Source organism: Myripristis murdjan, chromosome 24, assembly GCF_902150065.1.
Source record: "Myripristis murdjan chromosome 24, fMyrMur1.1, whole genome shotgun sequence".
Taxonomy (NCBI): domain Eukaryota; kingdom Metazoa; phylum Chordata; class Actinopteri; order Holocentriformes; family Holocentridae; genus Myripristis; species Myripristis murdjan.
Window position 1 is genome coordinate 32373766 of NC_044003.1, and position 16996 is coordinate 32390761.

A 16996-nucleotide genomic window follows, 5' to 3' on the forward strand; every position below is an offset into this window, starting at 1 on the left:
AAAATACAGAGTAGGCACCGGTATCGGATAAAAACCCAACCGATACCCAACCCTACTGATGATATCCTGACAACATCATAGCCGTCTTGACGTCCCAGTTTCCTGGCAAGGTGATTCTCCAGCAGTTTTGATAAACATGGGTGCCTGTCCATGACATCAACTACCTGTGAGGGTCCAGAGGTTCTCCTGCGGGCAGCGGAGGAGGCCGTCTCCCTGCTGAGGCTCCTCTCGTGGCTGCGGCAGTGAGGCAGCGGCTGGGCCTGCAGGGCCTTGAAGGACATGGAGCCCATGGGGTGGCAGGACACTGAGCGAGGACACACAGGCATGGCTATAGTGATGTACAGGGAGGAGGTTGGGGATATTTTGAGGAAGGGGGTGGTTTGAGGATTTGAGGGGCCACCGGCAGGGGTTAAAAAAAAAAAAAAAACAGGACCACGGAGCGAAAAGATTGGAAAGGAGTGGAAGTAAGGAAGAAGATATCAAATATGTAGGAGGAGGAGGATGGGTTTGAAAAACAGAGGAAAGATGAAAAAGAGAGGTTCGATGGAAGCAGGAGAGAAGAAGAGAGAGAATGTATTAGTGCTACTGATTGGAAGCATAACTACTGTAGGATACTGCAACCATCACTGGGGCATGGGACATGTCAAAGAATGTAATATCACTTAGAGACTTGTAAAGCTTATTTGTTAGTTCAGGGATTAAGGAAACAATGCCATAAAGGAGTGCTTCCCATTTTGAAGAATAAGCTCAACTGAATGAGGAATATACTCCTGTCATTCTTTGAGGTATCAACATAGAAAACAGCATTTTGGGAATGTAATTCTCTGCTATAAAAGGCCCCAATGTTGGTGGCATTCCTAGATGTCAGATTTATTAGTCATCTCAGACAGTCTTGCACCTGAGACCCAACACCAATCACAAGAAAAAAGAAAAGTTAATATGCAGGAAAGCACACACATGCATACACACAGGCACAAACAGCTACCTCGACACTGTGGTGGATGTTAAGTGTGTGTCTGAGTGCAAACTATAGTAAAGGAGAGAGAAAAAGATGGAAGAGTGGCTGTGTCTGTTGTTGTATCTATGTGTGTGTGTGTGTGTGTCAGGGCAAGTGTGTATCTATGTATTTACGTGTGTGTGAAGGTGAGTGAGCTGGCCAAAAGCATGAGACAGGGGGCAGCAAACTTCCCTTCCGCAGCGATAAGCGGGAACAGGCCAGAGAACAAACAAACACACACACACACACACACACACACACACACACAGTTTCATGGGTACCTGTCAATAGCAATTATCATTTAGTTAATATTCTATAACATTTATTTCATATTAGGCTACAGTCAAGATGCATATTACACCATTCTTGAAGACTGGTTTTTGGCTTTTTCAGAAATTGTGCCCTCACCAACATATTGATTGGTTTGCTCAAGACCACAGGCTCTATGATATATGTACTTTGACTAGTATACTCCCCTTTAAGCACAACATCATAATAAGCACTGAAACTCAAATTCACACATACTGTGTAAACTGCATCTTAAATTGCAACGAAGCAACACACACTGTTACCGTGGTAACAACAAAGGCAAACAGGCCAGGGTATCAAGAGGGAGAATCCTTCCTGAACAGCTTACTTGTTAGGATGTGTGCTTACATGTGCGTGTGTGTGTGTGTGTGTGTGCGTGTGCGCGCTCATGCATGTTCGGTGCCAGACACAGGCTGGTGAAGGAAGTTTCTGTAATGCTTTTAGTCTCGCCAAATCTGATTAACATCCAAAATCGTTCTGGGCTCAAGAGTCCAAAATACAAACAGCGTAAATGCTTCTAGCCCTGTGAGCTAGGAGCATTTCAGAGTGTGTGTACATAAAAAGTCTTGCTAGAGCGTCCTGTGTGTTTTCCGCGGGCCACTGACCATAAAAGTCAGGAGGGGCCTTCCTTGCAGAGTGTGTGTGTGTATGTTACCTGTTTGCTCTCCAGACAGGCTCATGGCGCTGCGACTGCGGGCCAGGTAGGAGTGTGTCGGCTGCTGCAGGCGGTTCACCACTGTGTTCTCCCACGGTGTCAATGGCAGACGGCGCAGGCCTGAACACACACATACACACAAGCTGAAGGCACGGTGAAGGCTGAGCTTAAGTTAAACTGCGTTGATAACCAGCTGATGATAAGCCATAGCAGTCCATCACAGCAGATGCTGATTTGTTCCTCATTCCACTCCTCACACTGTGGATCACAGCAGAGTAGGTGGAAACTCAATTCAAGTGGTAACCATGCACAGGCAGCTCATTTACACCTACACCTGCATGCACCAGTCTGTTTCATATGACAGGAAGCAAACAGCCTGGAGTGCAGAGCAAACCAGGAGCAAACAGGCAGGAGCGCATTCAAATTAACAGCAAGAAGAAAGGACCCATGTCTATCTGAAGAAAATAGCCAGGTTTGGCTCATTTTTTCTGGCATTTGTATACCTTTCAATTACTTGAGTAATTAAATGACTGGCTTAATTGTGAAATAATTAAAGAGGGACTGAAAATTCATATACAAGTTCATTTGAGCCTGATATATGGCCAAGCAAAGTTCTTAATAACTGGGTTTGAGTATCTGCAGATTGTGCACATTAAACTAGCTCATTGACCAGAGCTGGGCAGTGCATTATTTTATTGATCCCATGATGAAGTGGTGATTGTCTTCCAATATGTCAGGTGAAAAGAGAGTCAGGCATATCTGCAGTATTGGTAGCTCTGGTAAAGAAGCAGACTGCTTGCAGGTTTTAGGGTGAGAAGGAAAAAATACAGCTGGGCTGGAAACTGTATAAGGAAGAATCTGTAACCTAAAATTGACTGTATTCAAGTAATTCCTGATTTGTTTGTTATGCGTGCACACTGTTAATTTCCTTCCTTTCCTTTACTGTGGGTATGTGTAATTATGTTCGTCTGAGTGTTAAAAATGTGGGTGCCTATCTTTCAGCTGGGATAAAAGAGCACGACAGTGTTCCCACAAAAACAAAAAGATTATCCTACAGTGGATTAGAGAAAGGAATCACGCAAGAGGAAAAAGGGGGAAAAAAACTGATCCCTTTGATGAAACATGTACAAGTGCATACACATATACACCCTGTGAGCCGTGAACATATTTCAGTCAGTGAAATATGTTTTAGGATGCAAAGATATGCTGACATTTTTATAGAGAATATAAGACATGGAACTGGATTGTACAGCCCGACAGATCATTACAAATCAAATGTACTTGTGGTGTTATTTCACAGTGAGCAGAAAGAACAATTCTGACATAAATCTTGTTATTGTTGCTGGTGGATCATGGCAGCGTGAAGTGTGATAATAATCATTTCTTTCCATTGAAATACCCCTCAACAGTTTCCAGCCCATCATCTGCTCTGCTTGAAGCATGAGATGTTTAACATAAAAGGACCAAACTGCCAACAATTGTCCAAGAAACACCTGTGTTTTTGTGGTGGGCAGTCTTTCCCTGGTGTAGACGGGGTTTGGACTGAGCTTTGCTAATGGCAGGGGAAGAGGCTGTTCTCATCTGTAAGGCTGTCAGCAAAAAAATAATATTGAAGAATACATCACTTACAAGACATTATCATTTAAAGGTTGCTGTTGTGTAGGACAGTAGTGGTGCTATCTTCCTCTCATTGTTACAGAGTGCTGGATACAGGCTGGATGCCAGTATCCAACTGACCAAGTAACCAACTAACTCTTTTAAAAATAACCACTTTAATCCACTCTAAGAAGGTTTAACATCACTTTATAAGTGTCAGTTTCTGAAACCAAAATATGCATAAGACTACTAGCGTAAGCAGATGATAGTTTAGCAAAAAATACTGTTTTTTATTACTGGCAGGAGGCTAACAGTTAGCATTTGGAGCATCCATCCAGTATCCAGCACTCAGTAAAGATGAGAAGACAGCACCACTATTGTCCTACATAACAGCTAGACGGGAAGTGGAACGATGTGAAATTTGTCAAGATTGCTAACCTATTGCTTTAATTCCTTCATTTAGCACTTAAATGTATAGCACTGCGTATTTTTACCCACCAAAGCCATTGCTCTCACATTCAATCTCAACTGGCAAATAAAAAAACTGGAGGACTGGAGGAAAAAGAGGATTTGTCACTGGAGTGGTGGATAACGTATGCAAATAACATAAGTTTTAATCAGTGGCAGAGTATCACCAATGGATATTGTGAATAATGTTTAAAATTGTTACCTCGATCTGGTGAGTTTAAGAGTGTGGCAGAAGAGGAGGAGAGGCGCTTGGTAATGACTGGGTCTGGATATTTGGACAGATTCATTGTGGACACTGACCGCCTGTCAGCATCTACAAACAAACAAAATGTAGACAAATTAACAACATATAAAAAGGAGGGCTGTGCATATAGAGAAAGAGAGGGGTAAGAGAAAGAGAGTGCTGGAATCAGCATTTTCTCTTTAAAGGGTCACTAGTCTATGATTTTGGTTAAGCCGGGTTAGGTATGGAAAAACTAGTAGTATGTTGTTAAAGGGGAAAAAAGGCTTAGAATTAGTACTAGGTGGGTCATACGTCATCTACAAATGAACATGAGATGGTTTCAATTAGGGCTGAATGATATGGTAAAAATTTTGACAGATATTGCAATTGTAACATGATTCACAATTTTACCAAGAACGATCATTTTTTAATCATAATTTTCATTTTCACCTGAATATATCACTTATAATTTTTGCTGGGGTCTATATCAAACAAACAAGTTTTCTTTTGTCTGGAGAACATGACTGGCAGGCCAGGGGATCTGTGCATATCAGTGTTTCCCCTATCATTCTATTGGCGGGGTGCAACGCCTCGCCAACGGAGTGTCCCGCCTCGCCTGAGAGTCACGCTAAATTAATTTAATCTAATTAATTTTCAAATTAAAAAATAAATAAAATCACAACAGAAATAATTTGACGTCACGTTTCTACAGAATATTTTTATCAAATAAACTAGATACATTCGGTCGGTTATTAATCTAATTTATATAATTTCAGTTAAGGGTCTATCTGGTCATTATGTACTCTGCTGTCTTGTGAGAAGGCAGGGCGGAGCTCCGCTCTAATCACACGATAGTCACACACCTGCGCAACCATCCACACGCAGACAGAGAGAGGAGGAGAACAGAGGAAAATCACACTTGTACCCCCGTAAGTGAAATAATTCATGTCACGTCGGCTCCAGCCCCCTGAAAAACAGGCCAAAATCTCAGCGTTTTTTAAACGCACAGTACAACAGCCTGAGTCGACCACCAGTGGTGAGGCTGAGTGTGTTTGCACTCCTCCGGTCCCCAGTTTAAGTCAAATGGACACCCACACTACAGCTGCGGGCTGACTCCTTAGTTTGTTAAATTTTCTATTAACATAGATGAGTCAATGAGTACAAATCTGAAGAATATTGGGCAACTTATTAATATTGTCCCCACCCTCCAAAATGTTTGCGTACCCCTCAAAAATTTCATGCACGAAGCGCGCACAAAGCACACATCCCCCTCGCCAAAGCCAGAATCCTAGGGGAAACACTGCATATATAATATTTTGATAATATTTTGATAAACTGTTCAGCCCTAGTTTGAACAGAAGCTCCTAAGGTTCTTATCTCTATAGGTTTAGGGAAATAACTTAATTTCATATACTAGATTGCTACGTGTAAACGCTTATCATTCCATTCACAGTGGCCTACATTTACATTACTAGCAATGTACTACTGTATAATGGTGACAAACAGTTACAGGGCTAAAGCCAGTGTTCTAAATCTAGCTGGCTAACTGTGCTGTAATATTCACATTGGGAGGTCATTCCGTATCTGCGGTAGAGACTGAAAGCACTCTGCATGTGCTCCAGCCCAGCAAGGTCGAGTGGATAGAGGAAAGCCGACTCGACAAAACCTGGACCAGGAGGGGAAAGGACAATGAGAGACAGAAAGAAGAGGGAGTGAGAGGGAGATCAACCATGACAGAAAGAGAGAGCGGCAGAGGGGAGAGAGGGAGAGGAGGGGGAGTCAGAAAGAGAATAGGGATGAGTTTGAGAATGAGCGAGAAAGAGAGACAAAGAGGCAGAGTGGAATGTGAGTCAGCATTAACTACAGAGGGCAGCGTCACTGAAACTTCAAAAATAAACATGGCAACATAACACACCAACGCAGGCAGACATTTGTGTTTGCCAAAGACACGCTCTTGTGGATGTCAGAGTGATGAGCTATTAAAATCATACAGTAAAGCTGAAAGACTCTTTCCTTGCTACAGAAAGAGTAGCTGAACAAAAAGGAAAAACTGAAAAACAAGCTCCTGGGAGATTTGATGAATCAGCATAACGTGGGACAAAGAGGAACAGCAAATGTTATGTGTCTCAGCACACCGTGAGAGTGTGCAGCATGTGCATATATAATGTATACATGCGTTCTGGTAATGCATGAGTGCACAATTGCATGTGTGTGCAAGTACCAGCTGGTGTGCTGGGTGTGTGTGTGCTCAGCACCCCTCCCCAAGACCAGCGGTTGGGTTTCTGCCTGGCTCTCTGGGTCCTCTCCAGAGTTCGACGCATCACCGCCTCATGACGAGCCTGCAGTCACAATGCAAACAACATCAGCATCAACACCAGCATGCCAGTATGTTCTCACACCACCTTACCATAACAGAAGTTCTGAACTCTGCTGCTACACTGAACAATGACTGACTGACTGTACTGACTGTATTCAGTAATTCTGTCTGTGTTCTGTCCTCAGGCTGTAACAGATCATACGTGAGGGTCTTGTTGCATTTTGTGTTGCACCTAGAGTGTCAGTCCTGTGTTACATGGTCTTTTAATGTGTCGTAGTACGGGACATTTAAAAAAAAAAAAAAAAAAAAAAAACCTGGGGAATTGATGAACAGAAACTTGAAGCAAGCCAGAAAAGAATTCCTCTCAACTCTTAGACACCTACAAAAATGCCCCCCTCCCCCAAAAAAAACCAACAACAAAAAAAAAACCTTTGATCAACCATTGATAAAAATCACCAGCCCCCTTTGCTGTTTCTTCTGATACTTTCTCCACCACCAAATGGCATCATTTTCAGTGACAAATTTCTTAACATTAGATGGAATATCCCAATTAGTAACTTATGACACTAATTATGACATATGTCCACCATTGTGTGTTTATTGTCTCAAGCATTTCTCCATGGTAGAAACCAGAGATCTTACTGATGCTATAAGTCAACTTAACTGTGCTACCGGCCCTTTGTTTAAATTTTTAATAAACAACATTTTGTTAATAGTAAACTGTTCTTTCCAAACTGGTGTCTTTCCTCGTTGCATGAACACTGCATGCAACGAGGCAAAAAAGAACAACCTGGACCAATATGCACTTAGCAACTATAGGCCAATCTCCAACCTCACCTTCCTGAGTAAGTTTATAAAGATGCTTGTACATCAGCAAATGAATTGCTATCTTATAGATAATATTTATGATAAATTCCAGTCTGGCTTCTGCACAGAAAATGCTCTTTTAAAAATTGTTAATGACATGAGGATCAACAGTAACAATAAAAAAATCTCAGTTCTAATACTTCTAGACATAAGCTCTGCCTTCGACACAGTGTATTATGGGATCATGCTGGAAACAGCTAAGAAGCTGGGCAGGTCTGTCACAGCATGGTTCTCAAATGGTTTGAATCCTACCTGACTAATATTAATTTCATTGTCACACTTGATGCCTTCCAGTCCAACAGATTACAGTGTGGGGTCCCGCAGGGCTCCATCCTGGGTCATCTTCAACTTAAATATGCTTCCCCTTGGCTACATTATCAACAAACATAACATTAGCTACCATAATTATGCTGATGACATGCAGCTTCTTGTCTCACTATCCACTGCTGACTTCCAACCCAAACTCCCTGGTCAGCTTGCTTGGAAGAAACTCACAACTGGATGGTGACAAACTTCCTACAGCTGAACAGGATGAAAACTGAGATCTTGGTTGTCGGTGCTAAAGCCCAGAGACAGCTGGTCTGTAAGAACCTTGAATCAAGATCACTAAAAACTAGTGAACAGATTAAAAACCTATGAGTAAACATGGATGGTAAACTTCATTTTAAGGATCATATGAGGTTTGAGGTTGTTTAAGGTTTCCTTTTGATCAGCTCAGAAACATTTTCCAAATCAGGCTCTTTTCCAGTCTGACTCGGAGAAACCCAATACTGTGTTTATGGGTCCTCTGAACCAAATAATCCACAGATTACAATTTATCCAGAGCTTAGCTGAATGAGTTCTAACCGGGACAACAAAATCAGACCACACAACTCCAGTCCTCCAAAACCTTCACTGGCTACCTGTTGTTTTCAGAATACAAATCAAAACCCTTGGACCCTCCTGTGGAGGACTGGCTCCACAGTATATTTCAGGCATGCTGTCAGTTTACATTCCCAGCAGATCTCTCCGATGTAGCCCAGATGTAGCCCAGTATAAGACCTCTGCAAACTATAACCTCAATAATAAACATAATTAAATTTACACAATGTCAACAACAAACGTGACATTATAAACTTCCTGAAAACGTAGAATTTATGGCAGACCTGTTTTTTTTAACTGCATTACTGATGGGATGTCAATGTGCTGCTGTGATAAAATCCAAACAAAATAGTTCTCAAAGGCAGTATACTGGTTATCTATAGATAACCTAGCTGCCTACAAGTATTTCACAAGTGTGTGTATGTGGGTATATGTGTGTACAAATTAGCCATAATTATACAGATAGGGGCTGCCAGCAGAGTTCAAATTCCAACAGACGAGATAAAAAAGGACCATGGAGCATATAAATGGTTCACTAAGAACAGATATTTATTGGCCTCCTCATGAGGGTATTGTTACTGGAAGATTCTCGAACAGTAATTTCAGAGTGCAAATACTGTGCTGCATGAAAAGACAAGAAATTGACGCTGACTGCGTTTACATCCACACCATATTCTGATTCAGGTCAATATTCTGGTCAAGGTAATTTTCCGAATAAGGTGTTTATGTGCGCTGCAGCAACTGGAATATTCCGTTTACATGTTACTTGGCATATTCCCGTGTTTCGGCATATTCCTCTCTCTTATGTAATGCAACACTCAACCTGCGGGGGCAGCAGTACGCGTATAGGCGTCTGGTCTGCAGGAAATACAGAAGAAGAAGAAGATGTCGCTATTTCTGTGTTTTCTCCCATCGATATACTTCATGATATTTAAGTCTGTCATTAGCTGAAGGCAGACTGCAGTCTCCTCCTCAATCCAAAAATGCTGGCTCTTGCTGCTTTTCGCCATGCTGTTCACCATGTCATTCCCCGTGCTCGCAGTAACCATAGCAACAAAGACGCCCCAGGATTCATTGTGAATCGAGCATGTGCAGATGTAACTGAATATTCCGGTACGAGGCATTTTCCGATTAAGGTGTTTTCATCACACAATATTCTTGGCTAGAACAGGCATATGCCAGGGGTCTTATTCGGAATTTTCTCCAACCAGAATATGACCTTAATCGGGTCCAGCATGTGTTTACATGACTCATGCGCAACCAGAACACTGCAGATATTCTGAATAATACAGGAATATGGTGTGCATGTAAACTTGCACACCATCTTGTAAATGGTGTACAAGCTTGTGCATGTCTATCTACTTTTGCAGGTGTCTGAGTGAAAAGGTAACAGATACTGATGCATATTGGTGGGGCATAAGGTTAAATATATGCCTGAACACAAACAGTACTTGCATTTTCTGATTATGTGTGCCTGCATCTGAACATAAAAAAATGCTATTAATCAACTAAATACATGACAAATATAAAAAAGCTAAATTTACCTCCATGGCATGCCTATGTTTTTTCTATCAATGAAACCCATTTTCTTATTTGTGAAACCCATTACTTTAACATGTTGTAATCTTGATCTTAGGGCTCTACAAAACAAGCCATAAAGAGCCCAATTAAAATGTTGAAATTAAAGCCAGAATCATCATGGACCCACAGAGACCCAGTGGGTTGGCATTCAAACACACATACAAACACACACACCTTGTCCTCCTCCAGTTTCTGCCGCCGTTTCTCCTCTACAGCGGCTCTTCTCCTGTCCTCCTTCACCCTCTGCTCCTCTAGCCGTCTCCTCCTCTCCTCCAGTTGCTTCTCATAGTGTTGCCGGGCTCGCTCCTCACGCTCCTGCCACTGGGCCTCCCTGGCAGCTGAAGATGCATGCATGCGCGCACACACACGCACGCGCACACACACACACACACACACACACACACACACACACACACACACACACACACACACACACACACACACACACAAAATATTGAATTAATGTAGTTATTAAGGTAGATGTAAAAATACACATGCAATATGGCCAGTGACAGCACATATGGATACCAATACACACATCCACTCTTCATACTGAAAAGGTGTTCAAAAAAAAAAAAAAAAAAAACATACTGCAATTATTTTGGTAAATGTTGCAATATGATTCCCAATTTTAGTGGGACTCAATTTTTGCATTTTCATTTTCACTCTAAAAACTGATGATAATTTTTGATAATTTTTTTGATGATGATTTTTGCTGTACAAAATAAACATGTTTTCTTGTCTGAACTCCTGTGATTTAGATATTGCATTTAGCCATATTGTGATTTCACTAATATTTTAATTAATTGTTCAGCCTTAACACACAAACACACACACACACACACACACATACACAAGCTTACAGAAGCAGTGTGATGGGTCAGCTGCGGGTCATGTGACAAGGCTTTGGCTTTTAACACAATGCAAATCCTTCAGCTAGAGGCACACACAGCATAGTGCTGTGAATGTGAACATGCACACAAAGACACACTTCTAATTCATCAAAAAAAACAAAACAAAAAAAACATGTATACCATTCATTCTATAACCCTTCTCTTGCTGTATGTCCATCACACACTCACACAAAAACAGTCAACTGCCTCCCTAAACCCTGTCCCACGACCTGACCCATTATGTAAGCATGGTGTCATGGCAACAGGGGTGCCTGGCTTGGGCCTGGACTTTATGTAATGCTAGGGGCACAGGCGCTTCACTACAGCCAAATGCAGTCACGACAGTGGCAAAGAGGAAGAGGGAGAGGGATACACCAAGTATCCCAAACGATAATTTACACTATTTCCCTCATACACACACTCATACCAAGTTGCAGAATACAAACCGTTCTGTTTCTCACGCTCCTCTCGCCGCTCACGGGCCAACCTCTGTCTCTCGTCAATCTTGTTGTAGAGCAACGAGTCTGCAGCACAAACAACAGTAAAGTGTCTGCTGGATTACTAAAGAAATTTTAATGCTGACAAAATGTGTAACAGTTGTCTTTTAGTTCACCAATTCTTTTTGTTGCTTGTTGATAAGAAGCAGCACATGGGGAAAAACTAACATGAGAGTTTAAAATTGGGAAAGGTACAGTTAGGTCCATAAGTACTTGGACAGTGAAACAATATTCATAATTTTGCCCTTTCACACCACCATAGTGGATTTGAAATGGTGTAATCAAGACATGATTTAAGTTCAGACTTTCAGCTTTAATTTAAGGGGTTGAACAAAAATATGGCATTAACCGTTTAGGAACAACAGCCAGTTTTCTACATTGTCACCCCATTTTCAGAGGCTCAAAAGTAATTGGACACGACTAAAAGGCAGTTTCCCTAATTATTCCATGACAAATTAAGGGCATAAAAGGTCTCGGGTTCATTCCAAGTGTTTGCATTTGCATTTGTTACTAGTTTATCAGAAGCCTTAACATGTGATCCAAAGAGCTGTCTATAAAAGTGAAAAAGGCCATCATTAGGCACAAAAAGCTTTAACCTGTACCAGAATGATGGGAAGAGCAAAGTGTGGCGAATGAAATTAACGGCTCACGACCCAAAGCAGAGCACATCATCTGTCCAGCATGGTGGAGGCAGTGTTATGGCATGGGCGTGTATGGCTGCCAGTGGAACTGGCTCACTAGTGTTTATTGATGATGTGACTGCTGATGGAAGTACCAGGATGAATTCTGATGTTTATAGGGCTCTACTGTCTGTTCACATTCAGCCAAATGCCACAAAACCGATAGGATGGTACTTCACAGTGCAGATGGACAATGACCTAAAACACACTGAGTACGTTTACATGCACACCATATTCCGGTTCGGCTCAATATTCCGGCTAAGGTAACTGCGCCGCGGCAACTGGAATATTCTGTTTACATGTTACTTGGCATGCCCCCGTGTTTCGGCGTATTCCACTCTCTGACGTAATGCGACACTCAGCCGCGGGGGGCAGCAGTACGCGTATAGGCGTCTGGTCTGCCGGAAAAACAGACGAAGAAGTCTTCTTCCTCGCCTTCTTCTTCTTTTTCTTCTTCTTCTGTCACTATTTCTATGTTTTCTCCCATCGATATCCTCCATGATATTTAAGTCTTTCATTAGCTGAAGGTGGACTGCAGTCTCCTGGCTCTTGCTGCTGTTCGCCATGCCGTTTTCCCCGCTTGCAGGTAACCATAGCAACAAAGACGCCACAGAATTCCTCGCGCAGTCGTGACTGAATATTCCGGTTCGGGGAGTTTTCCGACTAAGGTGTTTACATGCCCCAATATTCCGGTTGGAACAGAATAATTCCAGGGGGCTTATTCGGAATTCTCTCCAACCGGAATATGACCTTAATCGGGTTCGGTGCGTGTTTGCATGACACGTGCGCAACTGGAATATTGCGAATATTCCGGTTAATACAGGAATAAGGTATGCATGTAAACATGCTCACTGTGAAGAGTTAGCAAACAAGTGGAATATTCTTCAGTGGCCAAGTCAGTCCCCAGACCTCAACCCAGCTGAGGTGCTTTTCACCTGCTGAGGATCAAACTGAAGGCCCAAAGACCCACAAACCAACAGCAGCTGAAGAAGCTGCAGTAAAGGCTTGGCAGAGCAGCTCAAGGGAGGAAACTCAGAATTTGGTGAATTTGGTTCCAAACTTCAGGCAGTCAGACTGCAAAGGGTTTTCCTCCAAAAATTGAAAATAATCCGTATAATTATAGTTATGTATGTACCGTATTTCATCAATTAATCGCCCGGCCTCAAATAGCTACCTGGTTCTTACAAACGCCTGGGGTCTGCACCCATTTTGCGTATTAAACGCCCACCCGAATAACCGCCGGGCAATTATTTGCATTATATTGAGGTAAACCCAAAATAAGGCTACTCACCTTATTTTTGCAGAAGTAAACAGTTAGCCACACAATAACTGTGCAGCACTTCTGTTAAAATAAGAGAGCTAGCTAACATTAGAAAAAAAGGGTGTACCGTAATCTTAAATCGACCGACTGTAAATATGTTGGACAGTAACTGTCATCAGAATAATGGCCTGGTGCAGGTCTGTGCAAAAATAAATAAAGGCCTGCAGCGAATAGCCGCCTGGTTCTTTTAAACACCCGGGGTCCAAGTTGATTTTGTGTATTAAACGCCCGGGTGATTAATTGGGGAAATACGGTATGTATAGTTTGTCCAATTACTTTTGAGCCTCTGAAAATGGGGTGACAATGTAGAAAACTGGCTGTAATTCCTAAAAGGTTAATGTCATATTTTTTTCAATCCCTTAAATTAAAAGTCTGCACTTTAATCACATCTTAATTACTCCATTTCAAATCCACTGTTGTGGTGTACAAGGGAAAAATTATGAAAGGTGTCACTGTCCAAATACTTATGGATCTAACTGTAAATCATGCTTCAAGGAGGAAGTATGTGTTGAACAGTAGTTTCACTATTGCACTGCAAAGATCACACTAACAAAACAATAAATACATGTAAAAAAAAATAGAAAAAAAAGTAAAAGCTTGAGTTTAACAAAGCTAAAAACTGATTTTCATTTGTAGCTTTGTACCATGTTACTGACTTGTTACTCTGTATGAAACAAATACAACTTTGGAATATTTGCTTAAAAATTACTGTAATATGAGAGTAAGGTACAGTATCTGTGCATTCAGCAAATCATACCTGTTTTGGTGGCAGCATTGTTGCTTGGGCTAGTGCTGGTGGTGTGGGTCGGGGTAGTGGTCACAGTTGGAGTCAGGGTGGGAGTGCAGGTCTGTCCAGAGCCTGAGGAGCTGGGATGGGCGGACGAGGACACTCTGCCGTCCTCCAGTTTACATTGGGAATAAGATGCTAGAAAGAGAGAGGGCAGGAGATAAGCGTCAGTACCATGATACTGTGGGGGTAAGAGGAAGAGAGCACAGATGCAGATAAAGGCCTGACTGAGCTTCACATAGAGGATTGTAAGAGACAGACACAAAAAAGAGACAGAGAGAGCACGTGTCCATTAAGAGGATCTATCTTAGAAAAAGCTTCAAGGAGCATGCCCCGTGAAAACATCAAGATAATGATCCTCAGCTGTAAAACAGGTTTTATTGCCAAGTAAAATGACTCTCAGAATTCGGGTCCATTCAGGAGCATCCTTTAGAAGTATGGTGAAAGTTACTGCTGCCTGTCATTTAAGGGCTGCCGCATGAATTCAACTGAAAAAGGGTGTGCCTAACTACTCATAAGAGCAAACAAACAGTTCACCACATACCTTCTCCAGATGTTGATAGCTTCATAAATTCACTTCTAATGATGCACTAGCAAACCTGCAGCAGGGGCTTTAGTTTATCTCCCAACACTGCACTGACACAGCCACACAACCTCGACCCAGGCCTCAAGCCTTTCCTCATCACGCTACAGCAAGCAACACAAAGTTTACCAGTGAGACAGAATAGCATAGTTAAAGGCAATGGTGTACTATAATATACAGTGGCATAACAAGACAACAATACTAGAGATAGTCTAAATGGAAATATTCCACCTACAAGAATATGTCAGACTAATTCGAGGGGGCAGCATACAGTGTCAACACTGGGCTAAGCAGACTAAATCAGTGGTTTCCTACTCAGTCTTCAAGGACCTCCTGTCCTGTTCCAGCTATACTCTTGCACAACTGACCCAATTAAGGCCCATGCATGCCCTGTTCAGGTAGATCTGTTTCAACCAATCAGCATAAAGCCCTTAAATGTATCAGGTGTGAAAGAGTAAAAGTGAAACAAAAACTTGCAGGACTAAGTGACCAGCAGTTAATGGGAGTTTTCCATAAAATCACCTCTTTAAATTGTAACTTTCTTACTGTGCACTGGTGAAAATGACCAGCCACTGGTTAAGATGATACACATTTCTATGTGCTTAGATGAATTAAATCTGGAACAATTCAGGAGAAAAAAAGGTTTTGTTTGATAATACACTGTTAAAAAGAAAAAAAAAATACACTGATTAATTCTTAAGTTACTATTCCATATATCCTAATGTAATAATTTCCAAAATTGAGTGTTCTGCCAGCTGAGTTGACTTCTGCCAGTGCTATTACAACTTTCAAGGTATACCAAGACCACATGTTGAATTTTCATTAACTTGACCGTGACAACCTTTCCACACATTTTCAAATTCATTCAGAATTTCTTCTATTAGCAGAGCAAAAATAGCAACCCTGCCTAACTTCACTGGCAAAAGAAATGCAAATTCCTAATTAAAAGTTTGGCAGGCCAGTCTAATTGTACTTGGATTGAACCCCATTGCAGCTCCTTTTTTATTAGTACAAATTACTGCTGAGTCAAGAGCAGCCTTTGTTGAATACCTTATGCAAATAAGGCAGGGTTGCCGGTAGCATCTCACCTCTGGCTGTAATTTGGGTGAATATCACTTTTTAGCTTTTCTCACCTTTAGGGCTCCTCCAAGTAGTCTTTTTCAAGCTGAGTCAGGGCATGGCAGGACCACTGCCCTCATCAAGTGACTCACACTAGGCCTGCATGTCATAGGGGTTAAATCAGAGTGTTTTCTGCCCCTATCTTTGCCTGCAGGGCACCACTGCCTCCTAAACTGGCTATTGTCAGAGCTATGGCAATTGGGGCAAGAAAATCCCACAGACAAATCGGACAGAGAAGCATATGGTCTAAACACAGGAAGAATTATTCTGTGTGTATGTGTGTGTGTTGCTGCTTAGCGCAAGTGCAAAAGAATGTAATTTGAGGTAGAGCTGCAGAGAGGCAGGTCTCCTCAGTGACCAATCTGTCCCAGAAACTTCCAGACCAAAATAAATCACTCCCTCTGACCCAGATTGGCTTTACAGACAGGCTCAAATATTAACAAGAGTATGTGGACTAGGCTTAGCCATGTATCCCATTATACAATTCTCTTGCTCACTGTTGTTGTTTGTAGTTTCCCATGGAAAACGGGAGCAAAGTACATATTTACATTCTTGCCTTTTCATTAGGACTCTACTATGCTAGTACTGGTGTGGCTGGGGGGATAACCTTAAGTGCACTTGAAACATTCAAACTTCTTAAATGATCAAACTTTTCTATATATTTACAACCAGCTGATTATTTGGTGTACTGTGAACTCTGACACATTGCCCAAGTGTGACCAAGCCCATACCAAACCGAAGCCCAGAGCACTGTGCCACAAGAGCTATATTATATATCTACTAGGGGTGTAACGATACACAAAAATCACGGTTTGGTATGTACCTCAATTTTGAGGTCTCGATTTGGTACATTTTCAGTGTTTGTTAGGAACTTTATTGTAACATTATACAAAATATAGAAAAAAAAATTGCTGCCAAGTGCTGGTAATAAGTTTTCCAATAAATATTCTCATTATAAACAATATCTATCTATCTATCTATCTATCTATCTATCTATATATGAAATAAGTTTTCCAATAGGTAAAATTTCAAATAAACAAAATATATATAAAATACATATTTATAAAAACTCCAATGGCAGTTGTTATAGCTTTGGCCTGATCTGAATTAATAGGGAGAAGCTGCTTGAATGCCGTAATCAGCTGTGTTTGCACTAGGGTGTTTTTTTTCTTGTACCAGAGATATTCACACTTGGATGACGCTGTTTCAAATGAAATAGCCTGTTTGTCGTGTTGCCATAAA

The 16996-nt window shown here is 41.5% G+C and overlaps 1 protein-coding gene across 8 annotated transcripts in view; it reads right to left on the reverse strand.

Annotated features, from left to right (window-relative positions):
- map7b (microtubule-associated protein 7b) overlaps positions 1 to 16996 on the reverse strand; it is a 44836-nt gene that overhangs the window by 11281 nt on the left and 16559 nt on the right. For 3 of the 8 annotated variants that reach the window (XM_030047880.1, XM_030047875.1, XM_030047874.1), the window contains exons 2-10: positions 14023 to 14190; positions 11214 to 11291; positions 10049 to 10212; positions 6470 to 6587; positions 5813 to 5914; positions 4228 to 4338; positions 3455 to 3550; positions 1962 to 2081; positions 165 to 328 (exon numbers count right to left, since the gene is read on the reverse strand). In XM_030047880.1, coding sequence (XP_029903740.1) covers positions 165 to 328; positions 1962 to 2081; positions 3455 to 3550; positions 4228 to 4338; positions 5813 to 5914; positions 6470 to 6587; positions 10049 to 10212; positions 11214 to 11291; positions 14023 to 14190 — 1121 coding nt within the window. The remainder of the gene's footprint in view (positions 1 to 164; positions 329 to 1961; positions 2082 to 3454; positions 3551 to 4227; positions 4339 to 5812; positions 5915 to 6469; positions 6588 to 10048; positions 10213 to 11213; positions 11292 to 14022; positions 14191 to 16996) is intronic. The other 5 variants (XM_030047876.1, XM_030047878.1, XM_030047879.1 and 2 more) reach the window with 5 other exon arrangements.